Raw genomic sequence first — 26,522 nt, forward strand, 5'->3', positions numbered from 1 at the left:
AGTCGGTCTCAGTAGACATACTTTACTACGCTTGACAGGTATCTAAAAACAACATCTATCAATACATCACAAGCATGGAACAAGAAGCCTACGAAATCGGTGCCTTTTCATTCCACGAAGAACAAAAGACAGCCCGAGTAACCGTCTACGTCTTCGACAAAATATTCCAGGTCAGGCTTAGCAACGAGAGCTTCGACTCATCACCTACAGACTTCAAAAAGTTCCATTCACTCCTCGGTTGCCTAGAAGGAATCCTCGAGTCTGAAGATGAAGACGAAGAAGACCCCTTTGAAGAACTACACGAATGGATCTTAGAACCATTCCAGTTTATCTTTAATTCCTACCTACAACACAAGAGTTCCAGGAAGTACAAGTACACATTCGACGACTGGCTGTACCCAGAGACAATAAGCTACATTATCAAAGTCAAATCAACAGAATCAGAATCCAGCACTTTAACACCAACCTTCCTATCTCAACAGTCGCACGTTCAAACTTACCACGTTGGCGCTGATCTTGACATCGATTTTTCTCAGTTTACTGCGTTTCCCATCTACTCTACCAAGGATATCACGATCGATGCTTCCGGCAATGGGACTTCCCTACCAGCTTTCCCCCGCAAAGCTTTTCCCCGCAAAGCCCTCGTCAAATATTAGGGACAGGAACAGGATCAACCCAGCTTCCTGAAGCTCGTTTAACGGGCGATAACGAGATCATAACGCGCGAAATATCCAAGTACGCAAGCATCCAAGACGCAAATTCCGATAGTACCGTACGAACCTCAAAATTTCATGGTTTACTCCGAGATGATGAAACGGGCTTCATCGTTGCACTCCTACTGCGCTACATCGATTGCGGCGACGGTAACGGTGATAGTAGCCGCGGCCACTAGATTGTCTCGATCTAGAAGATCCCAGAAACATCCACCTCAAAGACAAATAGTTTAACCAGATACGGCACTCATTATATGCTTTGCATCCACGAGGTATCGTATGGGGTGATGCAGTTGCTACGAACGTACTTATTGACAAGGAGGATAATGCGTATCTGGTTGATTTTGGGGGCGGGTATACGCCTGGGTGGGTTGATGAGGGGGTGCGCGATTCGGTAGAGGGGGACTTGCAGGGTCTTGAGAGGATTGGGGACTTTCCTTTGGGTTGATGCATGATGAGCTTCGATGGTTTAGAAATAATTTAGATATTGGTGCTTACTGAGGAAGAAGAAGATTCAGAGCTCGCAGCGGGAAAATGACAACGGGCAGATAGATGTCTATCAAAAGAGCACCATAGAACAAGCTGACCAGCAGGTCTATATACATAAATTTATATACTTACTTGAAATGCCAAAAGGACACCAGGTCCCTGGGAACTTTACAGTTTACACCCTCTTCCCTCCTCTCCCCTTCTTCTTCCCAATCCCAACCCCAGCCGTAGATCCACTAGACTGACTCTCAGCCTGAGATCTAGCCTGAGACCTCGTCCAAGGCCCTGCGGTCCTCGCCAATCTCGGGATTCTAGGCAACTTGATCTCCTCATCCGCTGAATAGGCCGCAGAAGATAGTCTCTTCGGATCTCTATACGTGGGATCGAGGGCATTCCTGCCTACAGCCCCTCGTCGCTTGCGCGGTGGAGCTGCGTCTGCAGCGGCGATTTCATCGAGGGTTCGGACTGCGATGTAAGGGGTTGGATCGCGTTTGCGCTTAGGGCGGCCTGTTGGTTACAAGAAGTACTTTTTTAGTAGGCGTACGCGAGGGGTATGATATGCTTGGTATAGAGTTCAGGTAGGGCTCGATAAGATGCTGACTGGGAAGGGGTAATAAACAAGAGAATGGACCGGGGCGGATCGTACCTTTCGCTTGCTTGGGCAGTTTCGAGAGGTTGGAGCCCTTAGACGGGTCCCCGGGACTTTGACCGGAAGGCTGGGGCTTGGTCTGTGCTTCTATAAATGGCAGCGTCATCAGCAATGAACAAGCAAGTTTCGTCATTGGGGAGGAATGTAGTATGTAAGGGGGCGCGAGGAATGCGATGATATCTGCAGAGCTCCACTCTTCCATGTTCCTGGGTTTAGGGTTCAAGGTCCAAGGTACTCGGGTTCACAAAAGAAATCAGGTCCAATCAGACTATAGATCACCTGGTGGAATAATTGGAGAGAGCGTATGGCTTGCTTTTTCTTTTTGTATGTTCATGTATTATGTTTTATTTACATCATACATTATCGCAGTATTCCAAACGCGTAGAGGAAGAGACATAGGAATAGCGCCAGTATGAGAACCGTCAGGGTGATCCAAATCCACTTGTACTCACCGGGTCGGAGGTGATGGTGGCCTTCGTCGTTGTGGAGTTCGCGGTGATATTCGGGTTCAAACTCTTTGAGGGTTGTGCCGGAGCTTGAGGCAGTGCTGTTTGACCTGCTGCTCGAACAGCTTTCGTCAAAGTTCATGGGCTGATTTATATGTTGATTGATAGAAGCTGTGTGTTTGGGAGCGCCGAAATTGAAACTATGAAGTTGTTCCATTGTTGACTTGCGAGGATATTGAGTCTCTGTATAGATTGTCAGTATAACACATAGCAGAGAACGAAAGATGTACATACGGGTATTTTTATATGACCTAGCGGCGAGAGACGGCCGCTCATAGCCAGGGTACATGAATGTGTAATCGTCAGGCGCTGATGCCGACACCGGCGGTCGTAGGTTCGCATAATCCGCGGGCTTTTGGTCTTTGAAATGTGGTGGGGGTGGAGGGATCGGTAGCGGGTCTTCAATATGTGCGACAGTCCGCGAATATTGGCTGTTCCAGATCATCTCTCTTAATTGCTCCCGGATGACGGGATCGTTTAGAGAGTTTTGAAGGTAACGGTATGCATATTTGCGCAGTTGGGTTTCGTTCTGTCCATGTGTTGCAGGAAGACCAGCGTCGAATTCCCAGCGCAGTTGCCCTAATCGAGGAAGTTGGGAGCTGTTTATTAAACGCGAAGTTGATGATGTGTTTTGCTCAGAGACTGGCCGGATCAGCCAGCGCGGTCGAGGTGATGATTCTCCGAGGTAGATCTTAGGAAGGTTCTTATTTGGTGAGTCTCCCACTTGAGGCGACATTCTTAATGGGGTATCTTTATTCACTTGAGGCAAACCCAGTTCTGTACCAGCGACCTTGATGGGTGCACTCATGTGAGGCATCTCGATGGGACTCCGGCACATCCTCTGAGGATAATAATCCTTAGGCTCAACGTTCTCGATATGTTGAACTGGAGATTCCGGGATGTCATCCCAGGGGAGATTGGGTGGGAGCTTGCCCGCCATTTTTACTCTGGGAAGAGGAGTATAAACTAGGGGCTTTCGTTTCGGCGACTTTTTCTTCGGTGCTTTTTTGGCCTGTTTTTTACGTATGACTGGCATACCCACAGGCATCTTGTCGGGAAATGGAGGGCTATCATATGTTAGCAATTGCCTGAATAGGACTTTGAGCTAGGAGGACGGAAACCTACATTAATAAATGTGACTTGGGTGGCAAAAGAGACCGTTCAGATGAGCTTGCAATGCAGACACTTGATATACTATAGTCGAGTCTGTAGGAGCGAGGAAGTCTGGAGGATGTTAGAAGAACGATCATCAAGTTTGAGCATCTCTGATCACCCACGGTGTCTTTGTCTTTGGGTTTTTGTCAAGATGATGACTGCTAGTGGTGTAAATACTTTGAGGACAAAGAAATTCTTATATCTTAAAATGGTCTGAGCAACGTTCCAGCAACTGGTTCTTTGTACATACCTCCTTTGACTTGACACCACAAGTTATGACTTATGACGATTGCTTTAACCTCCAAAAATAGGCTCTTCCTTGAAAGACCTTGAATGTACCCAAATCAGTATTGCCCTTGGATAATTTGTGTTATCATCGAAGAGACAGTACTCACCTGAATCAACGCACTGACCAATACTCTGACAAGCAATCAGAGTTCGCCCTCAACCCAATACTACATGAACGTAGTATATCCAGCAAATAAGCTCAAGCGACTCGCGCGCGAAAATAGTATATGACGAAGTGTCAGCACTTTACTGAGACATGGGGGTATCGCAGCGCCGTCAAGCAGAAGGTCATCCGACAATAACCGGTAAGGACAGAGTTTAAGAAACCTTAAGCTCTCTTGTCTTGCTCTCACAGGGAAGTCAGGTCATCCTATAGGAGGAGCTCTTGTGATAGTGATCAACAAAGAAAGCACTGGCCGCATTCCTCGGACGTTTCGCATACGTACGACTTAGTCAAGGAGTGACGATCCACCAACCATTTGTCCTAAATCTTCCGTCAGTGGGATACTTGGCTCTTCAGGCAGGGATTGAATGATGTGTACGATTCGCGTATCTTAATCTCCGGGGTGGTTGGTACCTGATGATAGAGTATGCACCGCTAGCCTATGATGTCTGCCCTATGACAGTAGCGCGTGTTGTATCCCCTTCCAAGAGCACCTGCATCTGAAATGCCTCGCAAATTGTATTCCGTGCCAATAGGAGCATCCGGCTTCCAATGTTGCCCATTGTCGTGCAGGTGCCAGGTGGTGTCCGTGCTGGGTGGTATGAATTCCTCAGCCTCCACTTGTCTTTTGAAGATCGACACTGACAATAACTCTGCCATCTGCGCCTATGATGAATTTCTGGCATTCCGGATCCAAGGTCGGTTGAGGAAGCTTCATCCTGCGTGTTCACATTCTCCTGATCGTCTCTTGGTCTCTCCGGGTGCGACAGAGAGTCTTGTTGTAAGGTAGTACTGGCAGCCGCCTATGTTTCACAAATGAGAAAGAATGACGGATAAAGGTCGGGCAACGGGAGCTTGGAAAAGAGATGCTGGGCAATGGGAAAAATTGGGAGGTAAAGTTGTTTGCACCCTTGGAAGAAATGACCTCACAGGCAGGCGCGCATGTCACCTGAACGGCAGCCACAAGATCCAGTAAAATGTGTCAGTAACCAAGCCTAAACTATATATACAATAAAAGTAACTAGAGACAAATACAACAAAAGCATAGGCGTTTGCCGTTTATTCACTATACACAGTCATGGTAACTAAGACAAGGATGCAGCGACTTAAATGGACGCTGCTATAGTTTTTCTGGAAGTTCTCCCAGCAGTATTAAGATTATCCTGTAAGGTCATCAAGTCCATGCGTCTACTGCCAGTATCTTGGCTCATTAAAGACGTGGTAGCGGTGACCGCGGACACCCTGGCCACGGAACAACGCGGGGAATCGAAGACCCTGAGGAACCATTTCCTCTGGGATCATCATTTCGTTCTCAGGCTCCGGCTCTCCGACAACGAATTTACCAACCTGGAGATAAGTTAGTAAGGGACTGTTTGTGTTATATCCAGGGTTCAAGGGGCATACCTGAATCTCGGTGTCAGTGATAGAGTCACGGCTGACACGGGCATAGCCAGTGCGCTTGATGTTCTTGTACAGAATGTACTCGCACCAACGGTCCCAGTCAGTCTTGTCAATGTCCTTCATACCGCTCAGCTCGCTGACATAAGTGTTATAGTTACCCTCGAGCGGCTTCGTGACAAGGTAACTGAGCAGGATCAGAGGGCGGGGTGATGAGCCCATCAACTTGGCGAGGTATTCGGTTTGCAGGCGACGGTCCTCGGGGTCCTCCTCCTGCCCAGAGTGGAAGACAACAACATCGACCATCTCACCATACATGTCAAGGGTGGCATGGATGGCGGGAGCAAGTTCACCGACGGGCGAGGGAAGGAGGTGGTGGGTGGAGTTCACTATGGGGAACTTGGAAAGTAAAGCGGAGCCCCATGTGTGCTTGTTCGGACCGGGTCCGAAGTCGGCATACATGCCCAGGTCCTCAGCGATGAACTGGGTAATGTCGCGGTTACCCATGATGATGCGCTGGTTGTCGGACTCGAGTAGACCAAGGACGTCGATTTCGAGTTCCTCAATAACATCGCGCATGCGGCGCTCGGAGGCCCACATGTCGTTGTCGAGACCGAAGTGCACAGTCCAGATACCAGCAGTCACAGCCTTCTCTTCCTTGTGATAGGGTGCGTAGTCGTTGGTCGGGAAGCGGAGGTATGCGATAGAGACTGAGAGAAGCTGAAGAGCGACAAGCACATATATGTAGTATGACCGGGTCCTCCTGCCGTTCGGGCTGATGACGTTGCTCTTAGGGCTGCTAGTCCTCGAGACAGCTGCAGAGAATACACCTGCACCAATGAACAGCATGGCAACGGTCATGAGCCAGTCGGTGTGTTCCCTAACGAGGGGACCACCAGGAACAAAGGCGTAGGCAACGACCCAGACGTGGAATAGGAGCAGGAAGACGTAAACGAAGAAAGCAAGACCGAATGTTGGGGCGGGAGAATGGCGGACAGCAGACGAGATCATGACAGGGGAGACCGCCAAGAGGTAAAAGGCAATGGTGAGAGCACCGTAGTAACCAGTCCAGTGGCTGGTGCCTGTGAGGAGAGCCGCACCAATCGAGCCGATTCCAAAGAGAGTCCAGCTTCCGGCAACTCCGGGATAGAACAGACCAAACACGAGACCGGCACCCATGACGAAGATGGTGAGGGCACCGTGGGGCACAGCAAGAGGGCCACGGACTGGGTACCCTTCCCAAACCCAGGCGATCATCGTAGAAGAATCAGACAAGAGGTAGTGCATCAAGAAGACCACACTTCCAAGACCGAGTCCTGCAAACAGGGAAGATCCCTTCTTGCCGTTGGACGGGAAGTAGTCACCGTTACTGCTAGTAGGGGTTCTGAATGCACGCAAACCAGCCAGGACGGCAAGGAAAAGTGCGAGCTTGTTCCATCCACCATTGCTTGCATGCACGATGGGCCAAGCCGGGTTGTTGGTCTTGCCAGCAAACTTGGCGATGCTGGACATGATCAATCCGATACCCCAGGCGAAAACGCGGGACTCAAGTCTCGACTGTTGCGCTCTGTCGCCGAATAGAGTGGCAGCAAATGTGATGCAGCTGCAGGAGACAGCGAAAGTGCTGAGAAAGAGCCTGTTGGCGGGGTCCTGCACCTTGTAGCCAAGGAATCCAGATAGCGAAAGGAAGTGGAAAATCCGCGGGTTCTTAACGGCAAGAGACTTCAGGGCCGGGATCGCAAGCAGGATGGGTGAGATATAAGCGAGGATAACAACCTCGTAGCCGGAGATGCCCATGTACCACAATGGGAAATACCAGACCAGGACAGGAAGGGAAGTCCAGTTGGTCCAGTAGACGAACTGCATTTTGTCAGTAACGGAATCGTTTAAGAGGTACGCTATCTGGGATTACCCCGTTGTACGCATCCGCAGCGGCATCAAAGACTTCGCTCCAGAAGAATCCCTGGCCGAAGGTGTTTCCGACGGGCTTTCCCTTCCTATCTACGAGTTAACTTCTGTAAGATCTCCAGAGGGAGGAGTTGTACACACTCTTTTTCAAGAACGGAGTCGGCAGTAGTTTTCAACTGCCTGTTATAAAATTCGTCTTAGATCATGTCTCTCAATATAGCAACGTCCGCGTTCTGGCAACTGTACATTTTCCTGGCTGGGCATTACTTTGGAAGCCACGGTACATACCCTCGACTGATTCCCTTGATATCCCTGACCACGATCTCAAAAGCCTCAAAGTCAAGCGCGGTGACGGCGTCGAATCCAACATCAAACAGGATGAGAGACCACTCGAAGAAGGCGTATCTCGTGTAGGCTGACGGTGGTATTGGTTAGCTTTGAAAGCAAACGACTGCTAGGTGCTTCCTTACCTCCAGGAACCTTGTGGACTTTGTGTTGGATAAAGTAGTAGATTAACGGAACGAGAGTGCCGAAAAAGCAGCTGGCAAGAATCTTGCGGTACTTGACAGCGCGGCGGTTGTTTGGGCTAAGAGCCAAACAACCAATGGTCCAGGGCAAAGTCGCAACCAGGTACGAAATCATGAAGATGTCGTGCCAATCATGGTCATCCGTCGAAGTAACATATGTCCAGCCACCGCAGGTAAACGTCCGGAACAGCCCAACACCGGCAACAAACTTCGGAAGCGTCGTGTTGGGGCGAGCAGTCACGAGGTACCAGAGGAAGACGAGAGCGAAGCGAGGGCCAGAAGTAATAGCGATGAAGACTTGGAAGAACGAACGCTCCGGATACCGATCACCGATTGTTGCAGACACGGATGGAAACCATTCGTCAGGGTAGCCGTAATGCTCGTTTTGCACAATCTTGTTGAAGTGCAAGCTCATTCCGACAATGAGGGCGCTGAAGAAGGCAATGTACGCGACGGCGGTATGAGCCCATGAGACCCATTTTCCGTTGACCTAGTATGAACTTGTCAGCGAACAAGATTCAAATCCAAGTCCATTGAGGTGGTGCGAACCGTCGCAACAGCGTCCCCATCTCTAAACTTCGGCGCCATCGTCGCGCACAGTGAGACTCTCGAGTCTCCAAGAGGCCCAAAAGAAAGTCTCAAAAAGGTCAATTAGAGAGAGTCAAGAATAAAAGGGAAGAGAAAGAAAGAAAAGGTATCAAGGGAAGGGCAGATGGCGTCGGGCAAGAAAAAAGAGAACCCCTGAGGCCAGCGAAGCATAAGAACTGAACCTTAGTATGGGATGTTCGAGATCCGGCAACAGGCGGACCACGCTAGCGCGGATCTGGCAAGCGGCCACGAACTTCAAGCCTGACTTTTGAGGCAACGAGAAAAAAGTGCGGGATACCAGCGACTTTTCCTAGCGTTGCTCTATTGCAAGTGCAAAAACCAGTCCAAGTTCCACAACGGATTTCGACAGCACTTGGCTGTTTCAATTTACAAAATGTCTGCCAGCGCTGATAAAGCGCGTTTCTTCTTGGAAAAGTCCGTTCCAGAGCTCAAGGAGTACGAGAAGAAAAAGATCTTTACCAAGGTAAGCTCCGCAGATCTAAGCGACTTTGATTTCACATAAGATACTTATACGCAATCTACACAGGATGAAATCACATCAATCATCAAGAAGCGATCCGACTTCGAACACAAAATCAATGCGCGCGGCGCTCAACCTGTCGACTTCGTGCGGTATGCGGAGTACGAGATGAACCTCGACAGTCTCCGACGCAAGCGAGTAAAGCGCATGGGCATCAAGTCGGTAGGATTCAGTGGGCAGCGCCGGATATTCTTCGTCCTCGATCGCGCTACTCGGAAGTTCCACGGTGATATCGGGCTATGGATCCAGTACATTGAATATGCTCGACGACAAAAGGCGTACAAGAAACTCAGCACAATCTTGATGGATGCGCTGCGACTTCATCCATCGAATGCTGATCTGTGGATTTATGCCGCGCAATACTCTATCGATGATCACGCCGACATGTCGCAAGCCAGGAACTACATGCAGCGGGGTTTACGGTTTTGCAAGAGCTCCAGGAAGTTATGGATTCACTACGCAAAATTGGAACTCATCTACATCACGAAGCTTGTCGCACGACAACGGATTCTCGGTCTTGATGCGCCGATCGAAGCACCCAAGCAGCAGGTCGTTGAGAACGATCTTGACGCTGATATGATCATGATGCCACAGCTTACGGAGGAGGATATCAACCCTACTGCGAGGGACGAAAACGTCGATCAAGCGGCGCTGCAGACCCTCAACTCAACACCCGCTCTCAGTGGCGCAATCCCTCTCGCCATCTTCGACTCCGCCATCAAATCATTTGACAACGATGATCGGTTCAGCCACGAGTTCTTTGACTTGGTCTTTGAGTTCGAGGATGTGCCTTGTCTTCAGAAGATTCTGTCTCACATCCTCGATGTCATGCAGGAATCCAAGCCCGCCAGCCCCCACACCTTAATCTGCTACATCAAATTCCCTACGGCCGGGATCAAAGCTACCTCGGCCGAGTTTCCCCGAGCACTGGGAGCGGCCTTGTCACGACTGCAGGAACACCGTCAGATACCCGGGGTTGCCAAGGAAGCCATCAGCTGGTTACAGCCAGTGGAGAAGATGAACAATCTGGATACTTCAATCCAAACAGTCATTGCTGCCACAATCCACAAAGCGCAACAGGCTCTTCAATGATCGTCATATGTGTTCCGGTAATGAGGCGTTGTCGGAGTCATTCCGAGTCGTTTATTGGCATGTAATGTACAGCTTCCATTCGGTTTATATAGAGTTAGCAAAAGCAATCGTTTATTCATCACGACCTCCTCGTCGCATGCTCTTTTTGCTGCTGTGCATTTTCTTGTTTTTGATTCTAGCCTCGTTCCCAGCCTTCTCTCTGTTCTACGTTAGCTACCTTCTCATTAGCAGTAAATCATGCATACAGTTTCTTCACGCGCTCCCTTTTCTCCGGGGTAGTCTCGCCAGGAACCACGCTTGTTGTGGAAGACTCCAATAGTTTGTGGAGCTTCGCATAGCATGCTTCCACGTTTTCGGCTTGCTTCCGCGACTCTTCCGACTGTATGACCAGGCTGTTTGACCTGGACGCATAATAGCGGGACGCTTGAAGCGGGGAATGAATGGCAGACGGCACTAGAGGCAGCAGAGACTCCAGCGGCACCTTCAGCGTAGCCTTGGAATTGACCCTATCCAGGGCGAACCCTGCATGTTAGAGCCCTGATCCTTGTACTACCTCATCGAGTGCGGGGAGTCGGGGACAGACTTGTTCACGTTCTGGCCGCCGGGGCCGCCAGACCGGCTGAAGGAGATTTCCCCAACGTTACGTGGGATGGTGGTGGAGTTGAGCTTGGGAAGCCATTCTCTAGCTGCAGTCAAGTCCTCCTCTGAAACGTCCGCATAGCGGGAAGCGAAGGACCGCCGAAACGGGATGCTATACCGGATGGCAGGCGAGATTTGCGAAATTTGAAGTGCACGGATCATGATAGTGTTTTGAATAGCGTAATAAGGATGATCATAAAATGGGCATCGCAAGGAAGCAGTCAAGACCAAGTACCGTTGTCGGAGGTCCAAGCTCTCGAAGCTACGCCGGGAGATGATCACATGGACGGGAGGACAGCCATGAAAGGCCCAGAACTGAAGAGTGAGAGAGACCCACCGATCACCTCATCTGCTGCCAGGCCCCAAGGCTTCAAGGCGTTAAGGCCCTTCACCAGGACGGATACTGCAGACTCTGCTCTAAGTCTTCTAGCCTCCTTCACTATACTATATTTACACTCTTGCCTTCTTCTAAAATTCCACCATCTTCTCCAGTTCTTCACGATGTCCTTCTATGCGCCTTCCATGGCCTTCCCATAAGCTCACTAGTCGGGCCTCTTTTCCCCTCTACTCCGGAATCGCCATCGCAGCCCGCCAGTCGTCGCGTCGCCTTTCAGCCACAGCTTGCTGCACGGTGTGCTATCCCAGGTTGTTATTAATAATTAACCCGGCATACCGAAGGGTTCGAGGACCCAGAGAGGCTGCGCTGCGACATTTATTGACAAGCTCATTACCATCGGTGACGGGAGCCCAGGTGGTGCTATTTGTTATTTTTTCACTGGTGGTTCCTGTTCCCAGACTGCCCAGTCCATCCAACTTTTTCCGCCGTCTCCGTTAGATCTTTCTGCCTCTGCATCCTCTGCATCCCTGGCACCACGTCCTCCTTCCTTATCAGCTCGACTACCTATCTCTCTCTCTCTACATTCTCCTCCCCCGCCATAGACTGCACTCTCTCCTCCCTTCTTTCTCCATCTCCCTCCAGCTACTCTTTCGTCCCCTGCTGTCGTGCTCCAACAGTTCGCCTGGTTTTTCGTGATAGCCCCACTTAAGCTCTGCGCTCATCGTGACAAGTTTGAACAAGTTGACACTCTTGCACTCGCCTCGCTTTTTGCGGTCGCCCTGGGATCCTCTTGTTTGTTTGTAGATGAATCCATACTGCTCCCTTGGTCTACATGACGCCCGACTTCCCAGATGAGGCCCTTCACTTTCGCGGCAAGACCTTGACTCCCGAGAGCCCTCGCCCGCTACACGTCGCGGAACCAACAAACATCCCAGTGCTGCAAAATCAGATGGACCCCGTGTTCAACGACACCTCGACTTATGGACAAGCCGAGTATCTATATGGAAACAACTACTCTACGCTTCCGAGCGGCCATTATGCCAGGCCGGGCGAGGTGACGGGGAATACGGGTTCTATACAAAGTGGCCTGCAGCAGCAGCAGCCACCGCAACATCAATCGCATACTCAAGGTAGCCTCCATCCTAAACCATTTGTGGCCAATGACGGTGTCATGGAAACGGACAATATTGTTCCCTCTACTGCGCATGCAACTGCCTCATTTCCTCTACCCAACCCAAGCCTATCCTCAACCCTCCCAGAGCCCTCGAGCGTCACGAAAACCGCTGCAGACAGTTTTCTAACGACATTTCCTGCACCAGATCCTAGCTTCCCATTAGCCCAAACTGTCCCCGGTGCCCCCCTTCCTCCCCATGCTACTCGCAACAACCCTTGGGCGAACGGAGTAGATTACTCCACCGCAACCTTGCAATCCCAGCCCGCAGCGCAAAGTCGACTAGATGTGGAGGGAAAGAATGAGGATAGCGCTGGGAACGGTGTCGATTTTCAGAACCTCCTTGATAACCTTCCATCCTCTTCAACATCCCCATCCGCCCCTACGGTTACTGGAAACCCTGTGCCCGCAGACGACGCCTCTGCCTCCCTCCAAGCTGATGAAGCAGCTCAATCTTCCCCGGGCCTACCTCCCCGCCCACCACCCCAAGAGAAGCCCTCTATCCACCCCAATTACAAGCCCAGCGATGATATACGTTCATATCATCAACTTCCTGTCCATGCTACCTCAAATGCTCCGAACCCTTATGCGACCCAGTCCAGTAATTACCAGCCCAATGCCGGGCTGTCTGCGGTAGCAACTGGCGCTCCCGGAACTTCATCCGGTGCTGGTTCTCTCCCCCCTCCCCCTGTTGCAAGCTTCCAGCATTCGTCGTCCGCACCAGCAGAGACCCAAGAAAACCCACCACCGGCCGTCCAGAAGAATAGTCGCGTTGATAGGCAACCGCCCCGCACCGACGATGATGCACCATGGGGAGCGGATGTCCAGAAAAAGTATGATTCGTTCCTGCATGACGAACGAATCTACGTGACTGAAGGTCTTTGGGATCGTTTCCCGTATGGGTCGAGGTTGTTTGTCGGTGAGTACCCTATTCTATCTAACACTGGGACAGACCTAACCATACATTTCAACCATAGGCAACTTACCCACCGAGCGAGTCACAAAACGCGATCTCTTCCATATATTCCATAACTACGGAAAGCTGGCGCAGATCTCTATCAAGCAAGCCTATGGGTTTATACAGTTTCTGGAAGCCCCGTCCTGTAAACGAGCTCTCGAAAAAGAGCAGGGGGCTATCGTGAGAGGACGGAAAGTTCGTAAGTAGTACGGCAACCAGAATTCGAGCCCAGGCATCCTGATATTTTCTAGATCTAGAGATTTCAAAACCACAGCGAAATACCAAACCGGCACCAGCATCGTCAGAGCCGTCACGTCCTCCTCCACGACGTTCAAGGTCGCCTGAATTTAGTCGGAGCGGACCTTCCAGCAATCGGTCGTCAAGAGCCCCTGCAGACCGCTTCGATCGGCCTGCCGAACCGGGAAGACTGCCGTTTAGCGACTTCCGAGATGAACCTTCTCATCGTAGGCGGGAGGGTTTCCGCTCTCCACGATCCCCTTCTCCTCGTGGATATCGCGCGCGGGAGGGCTACCGATCTCGCGATAGAACACCGGAGCGATTCGATCGTCGTGATAGACGGCGCTCACGCTCTCCATATGGAAGAGATAGACGGTACCGCAGTCCAAGCCCGCGAGGCCGTGGTACCTATGACAGCGACGCGGACCTACCCGTTCCGAGACGTGCTCCTAGAGATGTGCCAGATGTGCAGATACTTGTTCTTGAGGAACTTGACCGGTAACACATGGTTCTTGACAATCTACAAGTAATCTTCGCTAATTCAAGCTAGGCAATTCATATTCCATGTGGAGAGCAGCTTTCGCAACCGCGGACTCCGAGTGGATGTTCTAGTTTTAGGGCCACGGATTCCGCTAGACGCTGCTGTCAAGCGCCAGATCTCCGAGGGCGTTCTCGCCGTAGTGAGACTTTCTCGGCCCAGTCAGATCTCTAGGAAGATTCCTCTGCAAGTGTTCGATCGGAGTTCGGGCCCGGGCAACGTTCAATTCAATGGTGAGTTCACACCTCGGAATATTTCGCCGACTATGTACTGACGATTTCGCCCAGAATATCCGGATGTCGAACCTAGTATGGCCGCCAGTATTGTTGTGCAAGCACAGTCTATGCAACGCAATGGCCCCGGGATTCCTCTTGCCACGCCTGCTTATGGTGTTCCACCAATTCCATCCGCACCGCTACCTCATCCGATCCCTCCTCCAATTCCCAACCAACCGAACCTGGCCAACGCCATTTCTCACCTCGATGGGCCCGGCTTGCAGTCTCTTCTAGCTGCTCTTCAACAGCAGCGATCACCTACAGTGCAACAACCGCAGCAGCCGTTTGCTACGGCATCAACTCCAGACCTAGCGAGCCTTTTGAACGTGGCCACTCGTCAGCCTGTTCCGCTCAATCCTCCTCAACCTCTTCCACAGCAGCAATTCCCGCTGCAAGGCGCCAATCCCGCAGCGATCTCCGATCCGAATCTGCTGTCGCTCTTGGCTAAAGGACTTGGTAGTCAGCAGTCTCAGGGACAACCTGCCATTCCTCCCCACCAAGTCCAGAACATCATGAGCCAGTTGAGCAAATGGAAACAATGAGTCACGATTTTTCTGAATTCAAATTGTTCTATCTTATTCTCATCGTCATCAGAATCACGGGGTTCACACCTACTGGAGTCGGCGTTTTTTTTTTCTCTCTATTTTGTTACCCAATTGGGTTTTCGATGGAATAAGATACTCCTCGGTATTGTTCAAGACGCCCACTTGGTCGTTCGGGTTTATGGAAAGGGGAGTTAGCGAAAGATAGTTTTCGATTCCTTGTTTTTTCTGGGCACCATGTCCCTCGGCGTCGGTCATCTTGTTCTTCCATCGATAGGTGCCATAGTTGCTTCATTCATAGTCGAAGCGCAATTCAATCCTGCTCAGGCGCAATGAATCTGAGCTACAATAATACTAATGCATGTTCCGCGACAACTTATCAGGGTAGAGAAGTTTGAGAGTCATTAAGCGTAAATATAGTACAAGTACACGAGTCACTGTCTTTGAATTCAGTGCTCATCCAAACCCCTTTTGTCCGATGTTTATTCCTTATTTATTCGCCGTCCACCCTTGCGACTTGAGATCCTTCAATGTAGCCGCATCCTCCTTCTTAATCCTCTCAATGGTCTTGTCCCGGTTGTATTCCATCACGCGCTTCTCTTTGAAGTATTTTACCTATCGCAAGGAAGTCAGCAAGTTCTCCAGCATCAAATATGCGAATGTCCTGGTCAAGCGGGGCACGATTGCGGCGTAGAAGCTCCCGAGCTTTCAATGGCGCTGAACATACCCAAGCAGTCTGACAAGCCGACTCAAACTCCACCAGCTCCTTCCCACAGTTCCTCCTAGCCTCCTTATCACCCTTTGGGTTCACAGAGTCAACGATCTCGTGGTCGTCCAAGCACTTGAAGAAACGGTCCCGGCCCTCCCAGCACTTCTGTCGCGAGGTTCGATCGGGTGCAATGCGGCCGCCGTCGGAGGCTTGGTTTGTGGGTGTTGACGAAAACCAGCCCATTTTGTGTGTATTAGTTCAACCGGTGAGTAGTCGTTCGTAAGGTGAGGGGCAATAAGCGTGGTGGTTTTGAATTGGAGAGCTATGTATGGGCAGAGTCTGGAGCTTTCGGAGTTGAACTTGGCTCCGCATGGCTTTCGCGAATCCGCGCGGTCATGTGGCGCTAGGCCAACATGGTAACTTAAGGTACTGACTCGGCTGCCGCATGTTGAATGACAGCTCCACGACAGCTCCATACACCACATCAATACTCCTCTTTGCTAGCGTTCTGCTTCTTATCCGGCAGGCTGGGCAAACATTCATTTTGACAACCAGACTTTCTTTCACGACCTCCGAAAACACAGGCCGGTCCATCTCCGACTCAAAAACCCGTTTACCTACCTACCTACGCCTCCCAGCCCGACCATTTCCACACTATAAAGCGAGCCAGTTCGTTGCTGGTACATGCTATAGTTCATGCCCCCGCGCCGCCGACCCCCTCCAGCGGGGGCCCGAACAGACCTTCCTCCGCTGAAGATCGTGCGCAAGATCCTCGTGCTCCAAACGGCCTACTATGTCACCGCGACGGCCCTGATCCTATTCACAACGCTGGTCTACGGGAAGGAGTTTTCGCTGGACCTGGTGCTTAGCTGGGATGCCCTAAGGGGCGATACCACGTTAGGATGGATGTTGGGGCTTGTGTGGATGTTGAACAGTTTTCTATGGTGCGTTCTACCTACCTTGCATGTTTCTTGTGGTGGATGCTAACGGGAAATTTTGGCTCAACAGTGTGATCTTCCTCTTACTTCTCGTCTCCCGCTCGAAACTTATCCCCGACTTTGCTCTCACGATTCACTTTTTTCACCTCATTATAACGACATTCTATACTCGCTCTCTGCCATCAAATTTTCTCTGGTGGGCTTTACAATGCGCCAGTGCCGCACTCATGGTCTTTCTGGGAATATGGGCCTGTCGATGGAGAGAACTTCAGCCGATCAGTTTCGGCGGTATCGGCGGTAGCAGCACGACGCAGAACTCAGATCGCGGGTCGTCGTCACAGGCCGGCGAGAGCAGCCGGGCTGGTGGAAGCGGGTGGCTTTCGAATTGGGGACGCAGCGGAGGCAACGAGTATGAGATGGTGAATATGAAGAACGATGGAGCGGTATAGTCCTTCCCCTTTGAGCTCTTCAGCTGGCATTCTTTACGTTTATTTCCTACAGTTCCTTTCCTTGTCTCATACTCTTATTTCTTGCTCGGCAGTTGCCGTTTTGCTCTTGGCCCGCCGGGGCATTTCATGTCTTTTTTCTTTTTTTTCCGTTCTCTTTTTTTCCACTTGTATCTATCACGTGTATACCCTAGCTGGCATGGGCATCTGTAGAGATGGCGTTTGGGTTCAGGCGTCCGGCAATTAGTGTATAGTGAATAGAATAGCTTAATTCGGTTCATGAAGCGCAACTGCATGTATAATCATCAATACCAAACATAATGACAACAACAACCAAGAGATAGTTGATAAGACATGATCAAAAAACCAATCAAACAATCTTTTCCGACAAACGCCTTCAAACAACATGCGCCTTCTGGCAACAACCTCGCACCACCACCAATTCTCGACATCTCCAACTGCTCCAAGTGGGGTGCGGAGATAAGGCGTCTAGACTGATGAACTTAAATACTCCGAATTTCCCAATAAAATATCTTCTATATCCCATCAGGCCCTTCATCCAACCCTCCTAACCCGATACATCTCTTTATCGCGGTCCAAAATGTCCACAACCGTCACTGAAACCGCCACCCCCCAAGTGGTCGTCGACACCTCCATCACAGACTCCAACCCCTACTCAACCCTAAAAAACATAACCCCCGCCCACGAAGACAAAGTCTATCAAGCCGTTGCGCGCGGCGACCGCGCAGGAAAAGTCAAGCTCGACGGTATCCCGTCCTTCAGCGACCCTTATGCCGAACGCCAATGGATAAAGGAGCACATGGCCGCTGCGTTTCGCGTCTTCGGGAAGCAGGGGTTTAATGAGGGGATTTCAGGGCACATCTCTGTCCGAGGTACCTTTCTTCCATGTACATCTTGGCCTGGGGCGCACTGGTACTAATCGTTGTATAGACCCTGTCCTGAAAGACCACTTCTGGATCAACCCCTTCGGGAAACACTTCAGCGCCATGAAAGCCTCTGATCTTGTCCTTGTCGACGCCGACGGGTACGTTACTGAAGGCGGTGCTCAATCAACGGTCAACGAGGCCGGATTCATGATTCATTCTGAGATCCATAAGGCGAGGCCCGACGTTATGGCTGCGGCGCATACGCATGGTATCTACGGCAAGACGTGGAGTGTTTTTGGGAAGGGCTTGGAGATGTTGACTCAAGGTACGTACTCTCTTTTCTTCCTTCCCGTGGCTGTGATGGAGTTTTGGTGGGATTGTCTAGGGGATGGTTTGCTAATGGGTGGTGTTTGGCAGATGCATGCAGCTTCTACGGCAAATTGGGCGTCTACGACGACCACGGTGGCATTGCCCTTGCCGTTGATGAAGGGCGAGCTATTGCCAATGCGTTGGGCAAGGATAACATTGCTTGTATTTTGCAGAACCACGGGTATTTCTCCCCTTCCTGTTCTTCCTTCCCATCTCCCAATTTCATGATCATATGCTAACGCAAATACAGCCTCCTAACAGTCGGCTCAACAGTCGACGAAGCAGCCTGGCTCTTCGTCAGCCTCGACTCTGCCTGCCACGCGCAACTCATGGCTGAGGCGGCCGCAGCCAGCGGGATCGAGAAGAAGATTATCCCTGATCATGTTGCGAAGTATACCGCTGATGCGGCGCAGAATCCGGTACGTACTTGCACTTTTTCCATTGAGTTGATCGTCAGAAGTAGGGCTTGCTAATGGATTTTTATCTTGTCTACAGCATAACTTCTACCAGGAGTTCCAGCCCGAATTCGATCTTGTTGTCGAGGAGAGTAATGGGCGGGTTTTGCAGTAGATTGTTTACTATGTAATTGTTTTCGGGCTTTCATGATATGATGCTGTTTCCTTGGTTCATTTGCAGGCTTTGAGAAGTTCAAAGCCCTATTCACGCCATTATAATTCGCGACAAGTGTATAGATCTGGCCATCAATCAGTCATCTCTCGTTAAATAATGATCACGACAGCTCGGGGCTTAATACCATATATGATTGATTTGCAGCTACAGTTGTCCCCTGTAGCCCCAGAAGTACCATTAATCAGGCGTGGTCTGCAGGAGCTGCATCAAGTGACACACGGGCCTGGTAGGAGGCTGTAGATATGTGGCGGGCATTAATCCACCTAAAAAGGTCATATCTGATTGATCTGGAATCTTCTTGATACATATAGTAGATAGGAAAAAACCCATCAGCAAGGGACAAGACCCAGGCCATCTTGACTTGAAACTATAGACCATAGGCCCGCAGGCCGCTGAGTGAGAAAAAAAACATGTTCAAAAAAATAAATTCCGATGCGGGGAATCGAACCCCGAGCTGTCGTGATCATTTATTAATGAGAGACGACGATGTTAACCATTACACCACATCGGATGTTGTTGAAAAAACTTAACAAATTTTAAAATATATCCTACACATCGTTTTTAAGCAATTTGGTGGCTATACTTCGCGATGCGGAATTGGAGTTGGGAAGTGCGCAGATGGTGGTCGCATAAGGTTCTGATGTAGAATGTTGATTGGCTCATTGAATGGGGTTTCTGGTAAGTTTGAGTTCATTCCGATTTATTTGGAGTGCGCTTGCATTTTCAGTGGCCGTGCTTGCTTATTGAGTGTGCTTTACACCTGGTGCACACTGATATATATTCTCCTGGTACGTTCAAATAACACTGCAGCGCACTCGTCAAGACCAACCATCGAAACATCCCATAGATGCCACACCATTCGGCCATTTGACGGCAACAGTGACGATTCTCACCTAACCACCCCCAAAAACAGTGTTGCCTGGCGATCCCCAGCCCTACCGAAGCTTGATTGATGTCATTGCCAACCCCAATCGTCTACCACAGTCATGATGATATCATACCCAACGCCATTATCACAGGACATCGAAGTATATAAACCCTAGAATACCAACACCATCAAACATCATCCATATACCACAATCAAAATCAAGATACCCAACAAACCACCTACTATACTTCCAAGCCACCTACCTACTTCATCCAATGATAACAACACCAACCGAAATGGACACAACAATCTCAACCCACCACAACGAACAAAACAAGAAGCCCGTCGTCGAAGCCAAATCAAAAGCCGCCGAGCACAACTCCTACATGAAAGACCAGATCCACAAGTTCGAGGCCGAGCACCCTGGCGCCGCGGACACAAAGGCGTTTCAGAAGATGGCGGGGAGGTGGAAGGATGCCGATGCGGAGCCGCATGTTGAGCATAAATAGGGAGCTTGCAGGGGTTTACTGGTTGATTGAGCTGACTTGAGATCGACTGCGATGGATTGGACTGGAATTGAATGGACTGAACTAGCTGGGCTAGGATCGAATTGAATTGAACAGATACCCAATGAAGGAGAATGTTAGATACCAAGTACTACAACTACGTGATAAGCGATGCTTTACTCAATGTTATTGATGTTTATTAAGACTATCATTATCTACACATGCGTAAAAGTAGACTACCGATGCCCTCGTCTCCTCCCCTCCCCAAACACAGGAACCTTCAACATGCCGTTCGCGCCCGTCCCCGCGGAGCCCGAACTCCCGCTACTTCCACCCGACTTTCTCGTAGGCTGCGTGAGCTCGCTCCAGACTTGAGACAAGGAAGGACGAACGTCGGGTAGCATGCTATATTGCATGCTGTAGAGGGAGCGGCGGTGGATGGGCGGCACGAAGCGGCCGGTGAAGAGGCAGAAGATGACGGAGGGCGAGAGATAGTGTTTTCGAAGGCGGTGGCCGAGTTGAAAGTATTGGTCGAACATGGCGCGGAGGGTTAGGGGGATGGACTGGTTTGTTAGCTGGCGATAGGAAGCTGAGGGGAGGATGGCTCACTTCGAGGTGAATGTAGTGTATCATTTGGTCTTTCCCGTTTGACGAGTTGTTGGGCTCCAAGCGGAGATCGAAGCGAATTCCACCTATAGAATATGTATTAGAGAGATTTTCCTCCGTGTTAAAGGACAAATTTACCTGGCAACCTCCTCGAATCCTTAACCCTTAACATCAACGCAAAAAGCGGAAAGTGGTTCAAAAACGCCAACCATGTATCAAGCCCCGCCTTCAGCGAGATGATCAACATCCGCGCAGACGTAAAAGCCAGGTAAAACACGATAACCGTAGGTAGGAGAAAGAAGAGGACGGTGAACAGGATTGTTCCGAGAAGAAGCTGGTCAAGGTCGTAGTCGCACGAATCGATACGGTTGCGGAGGACGTTTCGCTTCTTTCCGCGGAATAGGTGGAAGAGGGAGATGATGATCGTGAGCTGCCAGTTGAAGATTCGGGCCGAGGCAATGTAGAATGAGTAGATGTGGACTGTCAGGATGGATATTAGGTCGGAGAAGAGCGCTATTGGCATGCTGGCGCCGGCGAAGCTTGCGCAGCCGATCACGTAGATTATGTGAGGGAGGTAGGGTTGGAGGTTTGCGATGCAGGCTGAGAGGTTAGCAGAGGTCAGTAATAAGGGAAAGGAATGTCTTACCAGCCCAATTTTCAATGACCCAAAGGAATAGGTCACCCAGAAATGCGGCGAGTTCATTATTCAGTTTCAAACCGGCAGGCCAGTCCATCAGCCAGGATATCGTCCGTTGCAGACCCTGGACAGTCCAGCCGCTGAGGACGAAGTTAATCTGGTATGCTACCCAATTGGCATTGTCGATGATGTACGAGCCCAAGGCAATCCCGATAATAACATCGTTGGCGACAAGCCATAGGCTGTTATAGAAACGGATGTAATGTGCATGGTAGGTCGTCACACTTTCCCAGTCATCCTTTCGCTGCCGCAGTTTGACATATTGTGTGGGCCAGTAACAAAACTGTTGCAGACGAATATCCACCTGCTGCGCTGTCGCGGATATGTCCTTCAATGCAGCAGCATCAGGTCGAGCGCGCCATTCTAGGACCTGCAGAACAAAGTCCGCAATGGCACGGTGAAACACCAATCCGATGACAAACACCCTGGTCACAACGGGCCATATCCACTGCCAGAAGACATAGGACACTCCAAGGACAAACAAATCCCACGCCGTCGTCGCGGACTCGACTACTCGCTCCGAAACACTCATGCTCCTCTTCACGCGGGTCCCAATATGAACGCTGTTCTTCTCGATCAGCTTCCCCATCTCGTATGCGCAGTTCGCCTGGTTGACAATAAACGGGAGCGCGAGTTCCTTATGCGATGCAACGTGCTTGACGACCGTATGTAGCCTGAGCTTCTCCACCAATTTCTGCGCTCGAGCTTTCTGCAACTCCTCCCCAATTTCTCTCGTATCCGACATCGTATCCGACTTATCTGCAGCGAGTACCTTGTCTTCCAGAGCAAGCGATATGGGAATCAGCGACATGTACTCCATCCTCGTCGGATCCGGGCGGTGGAACATGATGACCTGAATGGAGAGACCCGTCTCCGGCGGACAGTATATCCTCGGAACCTTGCTCGACGAATGGGTAGTAACGATAAGATGCGATGAATTGAACGCCGTCGGCGGGTCTTGCGGATTAGTCGAACCTAGAACGTGCATCGACGACCGGCCGCAGAGCCCGAATATGCGCGGGACAGGATGAGGGCTGTTGCGGAAGAGGATCCCCGCGCGGAGGGCATTGTCGACATTTCGAGGCTATCACCACACTGGTTAGCACATCTACAACAATCACCAAGCCATCTGCAATCCAAGAAGACAAACCTCAACATCCTCCAAAACAGCAAGCACAAACAAATCCAGCTCCGAATTCCGCCAACCCACAATCACGCCGGGCTTCGAAGACCTTTGCAAATCATAAGGCCAGAATACCCGTAGCAGCCCATCACTCATCTGCATGTTGTCATCCTCCTACGGCGACTAGAACGAGCCTCTTCGGCGGAGTTGTTCGCGGGCGGAGACACCGAGATGCACGGGTCGCGGGTGCTGCCCACACTCCTTTTGCGCGAGGTGATTGATTGGTATAATGAGGAGGAAGAAGAAGACGGAGAGAAAGACGAAGCCTTTTGCTGTTCTGGTCTGTATGTTATTGAGCAAAAAGTACAAGTTAGTTAGATTTTCTCTGAGTTTGTAGTGGTGTGGGGGAAGTAGCGCAAGCGCAAGCGTGTCCGTGGTGCGGTGCGGCGCGAGGAAGTGGAAGAGACGGGGAAGACAACGCACCACCACGCCGTGATCCCAGGCGAATATCGCGAGTTCGTAAAGCCGGGTTACTAGATCCCACCTCGCGGTGATGTATCCCGCAACGAAGATGCCGAGTGTGAGGATGGAAAAGGGGTGCATTCGGGAGTCGTGGAGCTGTTGCGGAGCGGATGGACCAGCTTCAATGCAGTTGGACTGACTACTGGAGGGACATAGCGAGCGACAAAGGGAAGATCGGGGATTCGTCCAGGCGCTTGAAGGCTGGGCATTCAATCTAGGTGGATAGCGGTAGTCAATGGAGAAGGACAGTAGGTGAATAAGCGTTTGGGTCGGAGTTGAGAGAGCGGATGGTATCGCAGCGCAAGGTGGAAGTTCCTTATTTACTGAAAGGCGTCCGGACCGCTGGCCCACGTGATCTATACTAGGAGACAACAACATCAATGCAACATGCAATTGAATGGAATAAATAGTCTGAACTATTTTGAAAAGGTTAGAGAGCATCTGAAATTATCCGAACATACACACAAGCTGGCTAGTAAATCTATCCCACCCGAACGCCATCCATCCCATCATACAGAACCCGAAACAAACCCTAACAAGACCAGGCCTAACTCTTCAGCTTACAACGCCGTAATCCCCTGGAAGACCTTATTCGCCTGTAACTTTGGATTCCCCTTGACAAGATCACGCATAATCTGTCTCTTCTCTTCAACCGTCATCTCCTTCTCCTCAATCGCGCTCTTCCACTTCAGCAGCATGGCCTTGAGCAGCACACTGCCCTCCTCAACTTCCTCCTGCGAGTATTTGTCAATGGCGGAAGACTCAACCTTGACATTACTCTTGCCCTCGGAATCGGCAGACGTAAAGTCCTCGAGTTCCTCAGCCTTCTGTCTTGCCATATTGACGACCTTCTCAGGGAAGCGCACAAGTTCAGCAACATGAATACCAAATGACTGATCGCAGATACCCGGTTCAACGCGATAAAGAAGCGTAACCTTCTGCTGGGCCTTCTTGTCTTCCTCTTCTTCCTTAGTAGTCCCATCTCCAATGAACGCAACGACATGCAAGTTCTTGACAGACTTCGGATACCGATCCGCCAAAGCCGTCAGCTCATGGAAATGCGTCGCGAATAACCCAAAGCACCGGATTTCCGTAACAATGTGCTCTGATATAGCCCACGCCAGACCAAATCCATCATACGTACTCGTTCCACGACCCAATTCGTCAATGATGATCAGCGACTCGGACGTCGCGGACTTGAGAATATTCGATGTCTCAAGCATCTCCGCCATGAACGTCGACACACCCTTAAGCTGCGAATCGCTCGCACCGACACGCGCAAGGATACAGTCGAAGATCGTCAGTTCGGCCTCGGAGCAAGGCACAAAGCACCCCGTTTGCGCCATGAGGGCCACAACACCAATCATCCGGATGTACGTCGATTTACCACCCATGTTCGGTCCAGTAATAATCAGGAACGAGGACTCATCGCGGATAAGGCTGACGTCATTTGTGATGAACGAGATATCGTCTTGCATTTCCATGCAGGGGTGTCGCGCTTCCTTGAGGACTGTATTCCCTGTACCCCGCGGGTGAATCTTAGGCCTTGTGTAGGCGGTTGGTGCGTGGACAGAGGCGTGCGCGAAACTAACGATAACATCGAGGTGCGCCAGGACACCAGCGAGTTGTTCAAGAACGGGGCAGTACGACGCCGCGACATTGACGACTTCCGAGACGAGGCCGGTTTGCGTGCGGTTGTAGTTGCCCGAGAGCTGGTCGTGTTCGCGGCGGAGGGCTTGCATTGTTGAAGTGGTAAAGTATACTCCGTTCTTTTGCGTCGAGCACTCCTGGTACGCCTTTTTGTTGCGGATGCAGCCTGCTTCGTTGCGTGTTAGGCGAAAGCACCATCCGTGTGTGCGGTGGTTCTCCAGGAACAGTTTTTTGTCCATTTCTTGGTTGAGGTCGTCTGCGACAGCCTGGTGCTCGCGGACCATGTCTTTCCGTAGCTTGTCGAGCTTCTTGCGGATGATGCGCAGGCTATCGTCGAACTCGGGCTTGATGATGAATTCGTGGTTGGCAAGGGCATCCAGATCAACCGTCGTTTCAACCATCTCCTCTAGCTTATCGAGGCTATTCGAGTGAGCACGTAGCTTAGCAGTGTACTCTGTCTCCAGCGGCGTCTGGTACTCCTCATCCATGACATTCTCCAGCGAGTTCACGAAGCCTGGCAGCCGAATCGCAACCTGGTACACGCGAACAACATCCTCCAAGTTCGCCTGCTTCCGCTGGAACCGCTTCGCAAGACGGTACAAGTCAGGTATCGACCGGAGGTGCTCCTCCTGCATCGTCTGGCGCAACTCCGTGCTCACGACAAACGCCTCGACAAGCTGCTGCCGCTTTTCGATCTCAGCAAGGTCCATAAGCGGCTGCTTCAACCACTGCGCAAGCAATCGACTACCAACAGGCGTCTTGCAGTGATTCAACAGCCCGAACAAACTCATGCTCTTTGACCCGTCCCGCGGGCCAGGCATAAGGTTCAGCGCTCTCAACGCCGCAGCATCAAGCTTCATGAATTGCGTCAGATCATGCTGGTAAAGCGCATACTGCCCGAAATTCGTCGCATCAGACATAACACCCAAATACTTAATCAGCGCCGCCGCACTCCCCATCGCAAGCTTCAGCTCTGTCTGCGGCAACGTCCCAGCCGAGCGCTCATCCCGCAACAACCTCGTCAAATCCTGCTCGATATCCTTGACACTGAAATCCGCCGCAGGCCGCTCACTAATTGCAATCCCGCAACTATCAGCGATAGCCCTGATCTTGCCCAATTCCACATCCTTCCGATTAACATCCATAGCAAGCAGGCACTCTTTCACACCGAGCTGAATAACCAGCGACTCGAAGTTCGAGTAGACGTCGTTATCGAGAAACTCGCTAACACCGAGCTCGCGAACACTCGCATCCGCAAAACAAACACCGACATTCCGCGCCTCACCTGCCTTCGCACTAATTTTCACAGAGAGGATTATCGGCGAACCAGCCCCACTCCCCATTGCATCGCCAACCATAGCACCAAGTTCATCCTCAACATCCTGCAGATTCCCCGGAGATGCAGCCTTAACCTTCTTCCAAGCCCCCTTGCCACTCCCCGCAGACGCCCAAATCTCAACTCTCTTGTTCAAGCGGAACAGAGCCTCACGCAGGAAATTGCGGAAGACAGTCACGCTCATTGTAACGGATGGTAAACGGTCTGATTCATTTCCTGCGCGGCCGAGGTACCGCAGGACAGAAGTCGTTTTGTAGACTGTGCGCGCGATGAATTCGGCTTCGGGGCCGTGCGCGGAGTACCAGTCGCCGCGGTCGAAGATGCGGATTGTTTCGCTCGAGCCGGGGGTGTCGTCTTTTGAGAGGGTGCGGTAGAAGCGGATGAAGCCGACTTCGTCGTCGACCTGGTGGAAGGGGAATTGTTAGTTGGGGATCTTGAAGTGGTTGGGGGTTGACGTTTCGGAAAGATTAAGTTGAAGGCGGCTTACCCTTAAGTCTGGGCGTGATGACATAGTGCCGGCA

At 51.0% G+C, this 26,522-nt stretch overlaps 13 protein-coding genes and 1 non-coding gene across 14 annotated transcripts; 8 read left to right on the forward strand and 6 right to left on the reverse strand.

Moving 5' to 3' along the window:
- Window positions 1-74: 74 nt before the first annotated feature.
- Window positions 75-656, forward strand: BDV14DRAFT_195920 (uncharacterized protein; the record flags this gene model as incomplete). The annotated part of the gene is made up of 1 exon (XM_073772337.1): window positions 75-656. The coding sequence occupies one exon, from the start codon at window positions 75-77 to the stop codon at window positions 654-656; it is 582 nt and encodes a 193-aa protein (XP_073632621.1).
- Window positions 657-1,377: 721 nt separating this feature from the next.
- On the reverse strand, window positions 1,378-3,297 carry BDV14DRAFT_195921 (uncharacterized protein; the record flags this gene model as incomplete). The annotated part of the gene is made up of 4 exons (XM_073772338.1): window positions 1,378-1,709; window positions 1,849-1,938; window positions 2,304-2,540; window positions 2,592-3,297. 4 exons carry the CDS (start codon window positions 3,295-3,297, stop codon window positions 1,378-1,380), a joined length of 1,365 nt encoding a protein of 454 aa, XP_073632622.1.
- Window positions 3,298-4,283: 986 nt separating this feature from the next.
- Window positions 4,284-4,888, forward strand: BDV14DRAFT_164986 (uncharacterized protein). The gene has a single exon (XM_073767269.1). The coding sequence runs from the start codon at window positions 4,469-4,471 to the stop codon at window positions 4,751-4,753; it is 285 nt and encodes a 94-aa protein (XP_073632623.1). The 5' UTR covers window positions 4,284-4,468; the 3' UTR covers window positions 4,754-4,888.
- BDV14DRAFT_164987 (putative integral plasma membrane protein) lies at window positions 4,869-8,543 on the reverse strand. Its single transcript, XM_073767270.1, has 7 exons — window positions 8,346-8,543; window positions 7,740-8,286; window positions 7,558-7,684; window positions 7,411-7,449; window positions 7,274-7,358; window positions 5,368-7,221; window positions 4,869-5,310 (listed from the first exon to the last, which is right to left on the reverse strand). The coding sequence occupies exons 1-7, from the start codon at window positions 8,382-8,384 to the stop codon at window positions 5,152-5,154; spliced, it is 2,850 nt and encodes a 949-aa protein (XP_073632624.1). The 5' UTR covers window positions 8,385-8,543; the 3' UTR covers window positions 4,869-5,151.
- A 35-nt stretch (window positions 8,544-8,578) lies between these two features.
- BDV14DRAFT_86063 (snoRNA-binding rRNA-processing protein UTP6) lies at window positions 8,579-10,143 on the forward strand. The gene is made up of 2 exons (XM_073777709.1): window positions 8,579-8,868; window positions 8,932-10,143. Exons 1-2 carry the CDS (start codon window positions 8,779-8,781, stop codon window positions 10,015-10,017), a joined length of 1,176 nt encoding a protein of 391 aa, XP_073632625.1. The 5' UTR covers window positions 8,579-8,778; the 3' UTR covers window positions 10,018-10,143.
- On the reverse strand, window positions 10,073-11,058 carry BDV14DRAFT_86067 (peptidyl-tRNA hydrolase domain protein). The gene is made up of 3 exons (XM_073777710.1): window positions 10,601-11,058; window positions 10,263-10,523; window positions 10,073-10,216 (listed from the first exon to the last, which is right to left on the reverse strand). The coding sequence occupies exons 1-3, from the start codon at window positions 10,816-10,818 to the stop codon at window positions 10,129-10,131; spliced, it is 567 nt and encodes a 188-aa protein (XP_073632626.1). The 5' UTR covers window positions 10,819-11,058; the 3' UTR covers window positions 10,073-10,128.
- Window positions 11,059-11,085: 27 nt separating this feature from the next.
- On the forward strand, window positions 11,086-11,658 carry BDV14DRAFT_86104 (uncharacterized protein). Its single transcript, XM_073777711.1, has one exon. It carries the CDS (start codon window positions 11,168-11,170, stop codon window positions 11,489-11,491), a length of 324 nt encoding a protein of 107 aa, XP_073632627.1. The 5' UTR covers window positions 11,086-11,167; the 3' UTR covers window positions 11,492-11,658.
- Window positions 11,086-15,461, forward strand: BDV14DRAFT_164991 (putative RNA-binding protein (Nab3)). The gene is made up of 5 exons (XM_073767271.1): window positions 11,086-13,083; window positions 13,142-13,321; window positions 13,374-13,857; window positions 13,910-14,130; window positions 14,185-15,461. The coding sequence occupies exons 1-5, from the start codon at window positions 11,826-11,828 to the stop codon at window positions 14,712-14,714; spliced, it is 2,673 nt and encodes an 890-aa protein (XP_073632628.1). The 5' UTR covers window positions 11,086-11,825; the 3' UTR covers window positions 14,715-15,461.
- BDV14DRAFT_86114 (cytochrome c oxidase subunit 6B family protein) lies at window positions 15,107-15,763 on the reverse strand. Its single transcript, XM_073777712.1, has 2 exons — window positions 15,442-15,763; window positions 15,107-15,329 (listed from the first exon to the last, which is right to left on the reverse strand). The coding sequence occupies exons 1-2, from the start codon at window positions 15,664-15,666 to the stop codon at window positions 15,204-15,206; spliced, it is 351 nt and encodes a 116-aa protein (XP_073632629.1). The 5' UTR covers window positions 15,667-15,763; the 3' UTR covers window positions 15,107-15,203.
- Window positions 15,764-15,890: 127 nt separating this feature from the next.
- Window positions 15,891-17,132, forward strand: BDV14DRAFT_86124 (integral membrane protein S linking to the trans Golgi network-domain-containing protein). Its single transcript, XM_073777713.1, has 2 exons — window positions 15,891-16,367; window positions 16,432-17,132. Exons 1-2 carry the CDS (start codon window positions 16,120-16,122, stop codon window positions 16,808-16,810), a joined length of 627 nt encoding a protein of 208 aa, XP_073632630.1. The 5' UTR covers window positions 15,891-16,119; the 3' UTR covers window positions 16,811-17,132.
- A 151-nt stretch (window positions 17,133-17,283) lies between these two features.
- Window positions 17,284-18,808, forward strand: BDV14DRAFT_164998 (class II aldolase/adducin domain protein). Its single transcript, XM_073767272.1, has 5 exons — window positions 17,284-17,700; window positions 17,759-18,019; window positions 18,112-18,244; window positions 18,314-18,482; window positions 18,559-18,808. Exons 1-5 carry the CDS (start codon window positions 17,409-17,411, stop codon window positions 18,631-18,633), a joined length of 930 nt encoding a protein of 309 aa, XP_073632631.1. The 5' UTR covers window positions 17,284-17,408; the 3' UTR covers window positions 18,634-18,808.
- Window positions 18,809-19,120: 312 nt separating this feature from the next.
- BDV14DRAFT_t21 lies at window positions 19,121-19,204 on the reverse strand. The gene has a single exon. It is a non-coding gene; the product is annotated as a tRNA-Glu (tRNA).
- A 563-nt stretch (window positions 19,205-19,767) lies between these two features.
- On the forward strand, window positions 19,768-20,259 carry BDV14DRAFT_164999 (uncharacterized protein). The gene has a single exon (XM_073767273.1). The coding sequence runs from the start codon at window positions 19,837-19,839 to the stop codon at window positions 20,068-20,070; it is 234 nt and encodes a 77-aa protein (XP_073632632.1). The 5' UTR covers window positions 19,768-19,836; the 3' UTR covers window positions 20,071-20,259.
- Window positions 20,260-20,303: 44 nt separating this feature from the next.
- On the reverse strand, window positions 20,304-26,512 carry BDV14DRAFT_187169 (mismatch repair ATPase MSH2; the record flags this gene model as incomplete). Its single annotated transcript, XM_073770920.1, has 14 exons — window positions 20,304-20,630; window positions 20,677-20,759; window positions 20,812-21,153; window positions 21,320-22,454; window positions 22,521-22,644; window positions 23,580-23,983; window positions 24,017-24,120; window positions 24,160-25,085; window positions 25,119-25,409; window positions 25,440-25,558; window positions 25,589-25,900; window positions 25,931-26,124; window positions 26,155-26,404; window positions 26,489-26,512. 14 exons carry the CDS (start codon window positions 26,510-26,512, stop codon window positions 20,304-20,306), a joined length of 4,635 nt encoding a protein of 1,544 aa, XP_073632633.1.
- Between the last annotated feature and the right edge of the window lie 10 nt (window positions 26,513-26,522).

This window comes from Aspergillus stella-maris (genome assembly GCF_047715825.1).
Source record: "Aspergillus stella-maris strain CBS 113639 unplaced genomic scaffold BDV14scaffold_4, whole genome shotgun sequence".
Taxonomy (NCBI): domain Eukaryota; kingdom Fungi; phylum Ascomycota; class Eurotiomycetes; order Eurotiales; family Aspergillaceae; genus Aspergillus; species Aspergillus stella-maris.

What these genes read in the sequence shown, in the direction of transcription:
- BDV14DRAFT_164986 (XM_073767269.1), top strand. Translation starts at nt 4,469, where the DNA reads ATGCCTCGCAAATTGTATTCCGTGCCAATAGGAGCATCCGGCTTCCAA.
- BDV14DRAFT_164987 (XM_073767270.1), bottom strand. Translation starts at nt 8,384, where the DNA reads ATGGCGCCGAAGTTTAGAGATGGGGACGCTGTTGCGACG. An exon ending in AGTCCACAAGGTTCCTGGAG is followed by an intron (nt 7,685 to 7,739) that starts GTAAGGAAGCAC and finishes TACCACCGTCAG; the next exon opens with CCTACACGAGATACGCCTTC. An exon ending in TCACTGACACCGAGATTCAG is followed by an intron (nt 5,311 to 5,367) that starts GTATGCCCCTTG and finishes ACTTATCTCCAG; the next exon opens with GTTGGTAAATTCGTTGTCGG.
- BDV14DRAFT_86063 (XM_073777709.1), top strand. Translation starts at nt 8,779, where the DNA reads ATGTCTGCCAGCGCTGATAAAGCGCGTTTCTTCTTGGAAAAGTCCGTT. An exon ending in AGAAAAAGATCTTTACCAAG is followed by an intron (nt 8,869 to 8,931) that starts GTAAGCTCCGCA and finishes CAATCTACACAG; the next exon opens with GATGAAATCACATCAATCAT.
- BDV14DRAFT_86067 (XM_073777710.1), bottom strand. Translation starts at nt 10,818, where the DNA reads ATGATCCGTGCACTTCAAATTTCGCAAATCTCGCCTGCCATCCGGTAT. An exon ending in GGCGGCCAGAACGTGAACAA is followed by an intron (nt 10,524 to 10,600) that starts GTCTGTCCCCGA and finishes CGCCCTGGATAG; the next exon opens with GGTCAATTCCAAGGCTACGC. An exon ending in AGGGAGCGCGTGAAGAAACT is followed by an intron (nt 10,217 to 10,262) that starts GTATGCATGATT and finishes AACGTAGAACAG; the next exon opens with AGAGAAGGCTGGGAACGAGG.
- BDV14DRAFT_86104 (XM_073777711.1), top strand. Translation starts at nt 11,168, where the DNA reads ATGCGCCTTCCATGGCCTTCCCATAAGCTCACTAGTCGGGCCTCTTTT.
- BDV14DRAFT_164991 (XM_073767271.1), top strand. Translation starts at nt 11,826, where the DNA reads ATGACGCCCGACTTCCCAGATGAGGCCCTTCACTTTCGCGGCAAGACC. An exon ending in CGTGAGAGGACGGAAAGTTC is followed by an intron (nt 13,322 to 13,373) that starts GTAAGTAGTACG and finishes GATATTTTCTAG; the next exon opens with ATCTAGAGATTTCAAAACCA. An exon ending in GTTCTTGAGGAACTTGACCG is followed by an intron (nt 13,858 to 13,909) that starts GTAACACATGGT and finishes AATTCAAGCTAG; the next exon opens with GCAATTCATATTCCATGTGG.
- BDV14DRAFT_86114 (XM_073777712.1), bottom strand. Translation starts at nt 15,666, where the DNA reads ATGGGCTGGTTTTCGTCAACACCCACAAACCAAGCCTCCGACGGCGGC. An exon ending in CGGCTTGTCAGACTGCTTGG is followed by an intron (nt 15,330 to 15,441) that starts GTATGTTCAGCG and finishes TCCTTGCGATAG; the next exon opens with GTAAAATACTTCAAAGAGAA.
- BDV14DRAFT_86124 (XM_073777713.1), top strand. Translation starts at nt 16,120, where the DNA reads ATGCCCCCGCGCCGCCGACCCCCTCCAGCGGGGGCCCGAACAGACCTT. An exon ending in ATGTTGAACAGTTTTCTATG is followed by an intron (nt 16,368 to 16,431) that starts GTGCGTTCTACC and finishes TTGGCTCAACAG; the next exon opens with TGTGATCTTCCTCTTACTTC.
- BDV14DRAFT_164998 (XM_073767272.1), top strand. Translation starts at nt 17,409, where the DNA reads ATGTCCACAACCGTCACTGAAACCGCCACCCCCCAAGTGGTCGTCGAC. An exon ending in AGGGCACATCTCTGTCCGAG is followed by an intron (nt 17,701 to 17,758) that starts GTACCTTTCTTC and finishes ATCGTTGTATAG; the next exon opens with ACCCTGTCCTGAAAGACCAC. An exon ending in TGTATTTTGCAGAACCACGG is followed by an intron (nt 18,245 to 18,313) that starts GTATTTCTCCCC and finishes ACGCAAATACAG; the next exon opens with CCTCCTAACAGTCGGCTCAA.
- BDV14DRAFT_164999 (XM_073767273.1), top strand. Translation starts at nt 19,837, where the DNA reads ATGATAACAACACCAACCGAAATGGACACAACAATCTCAACCCACCAC.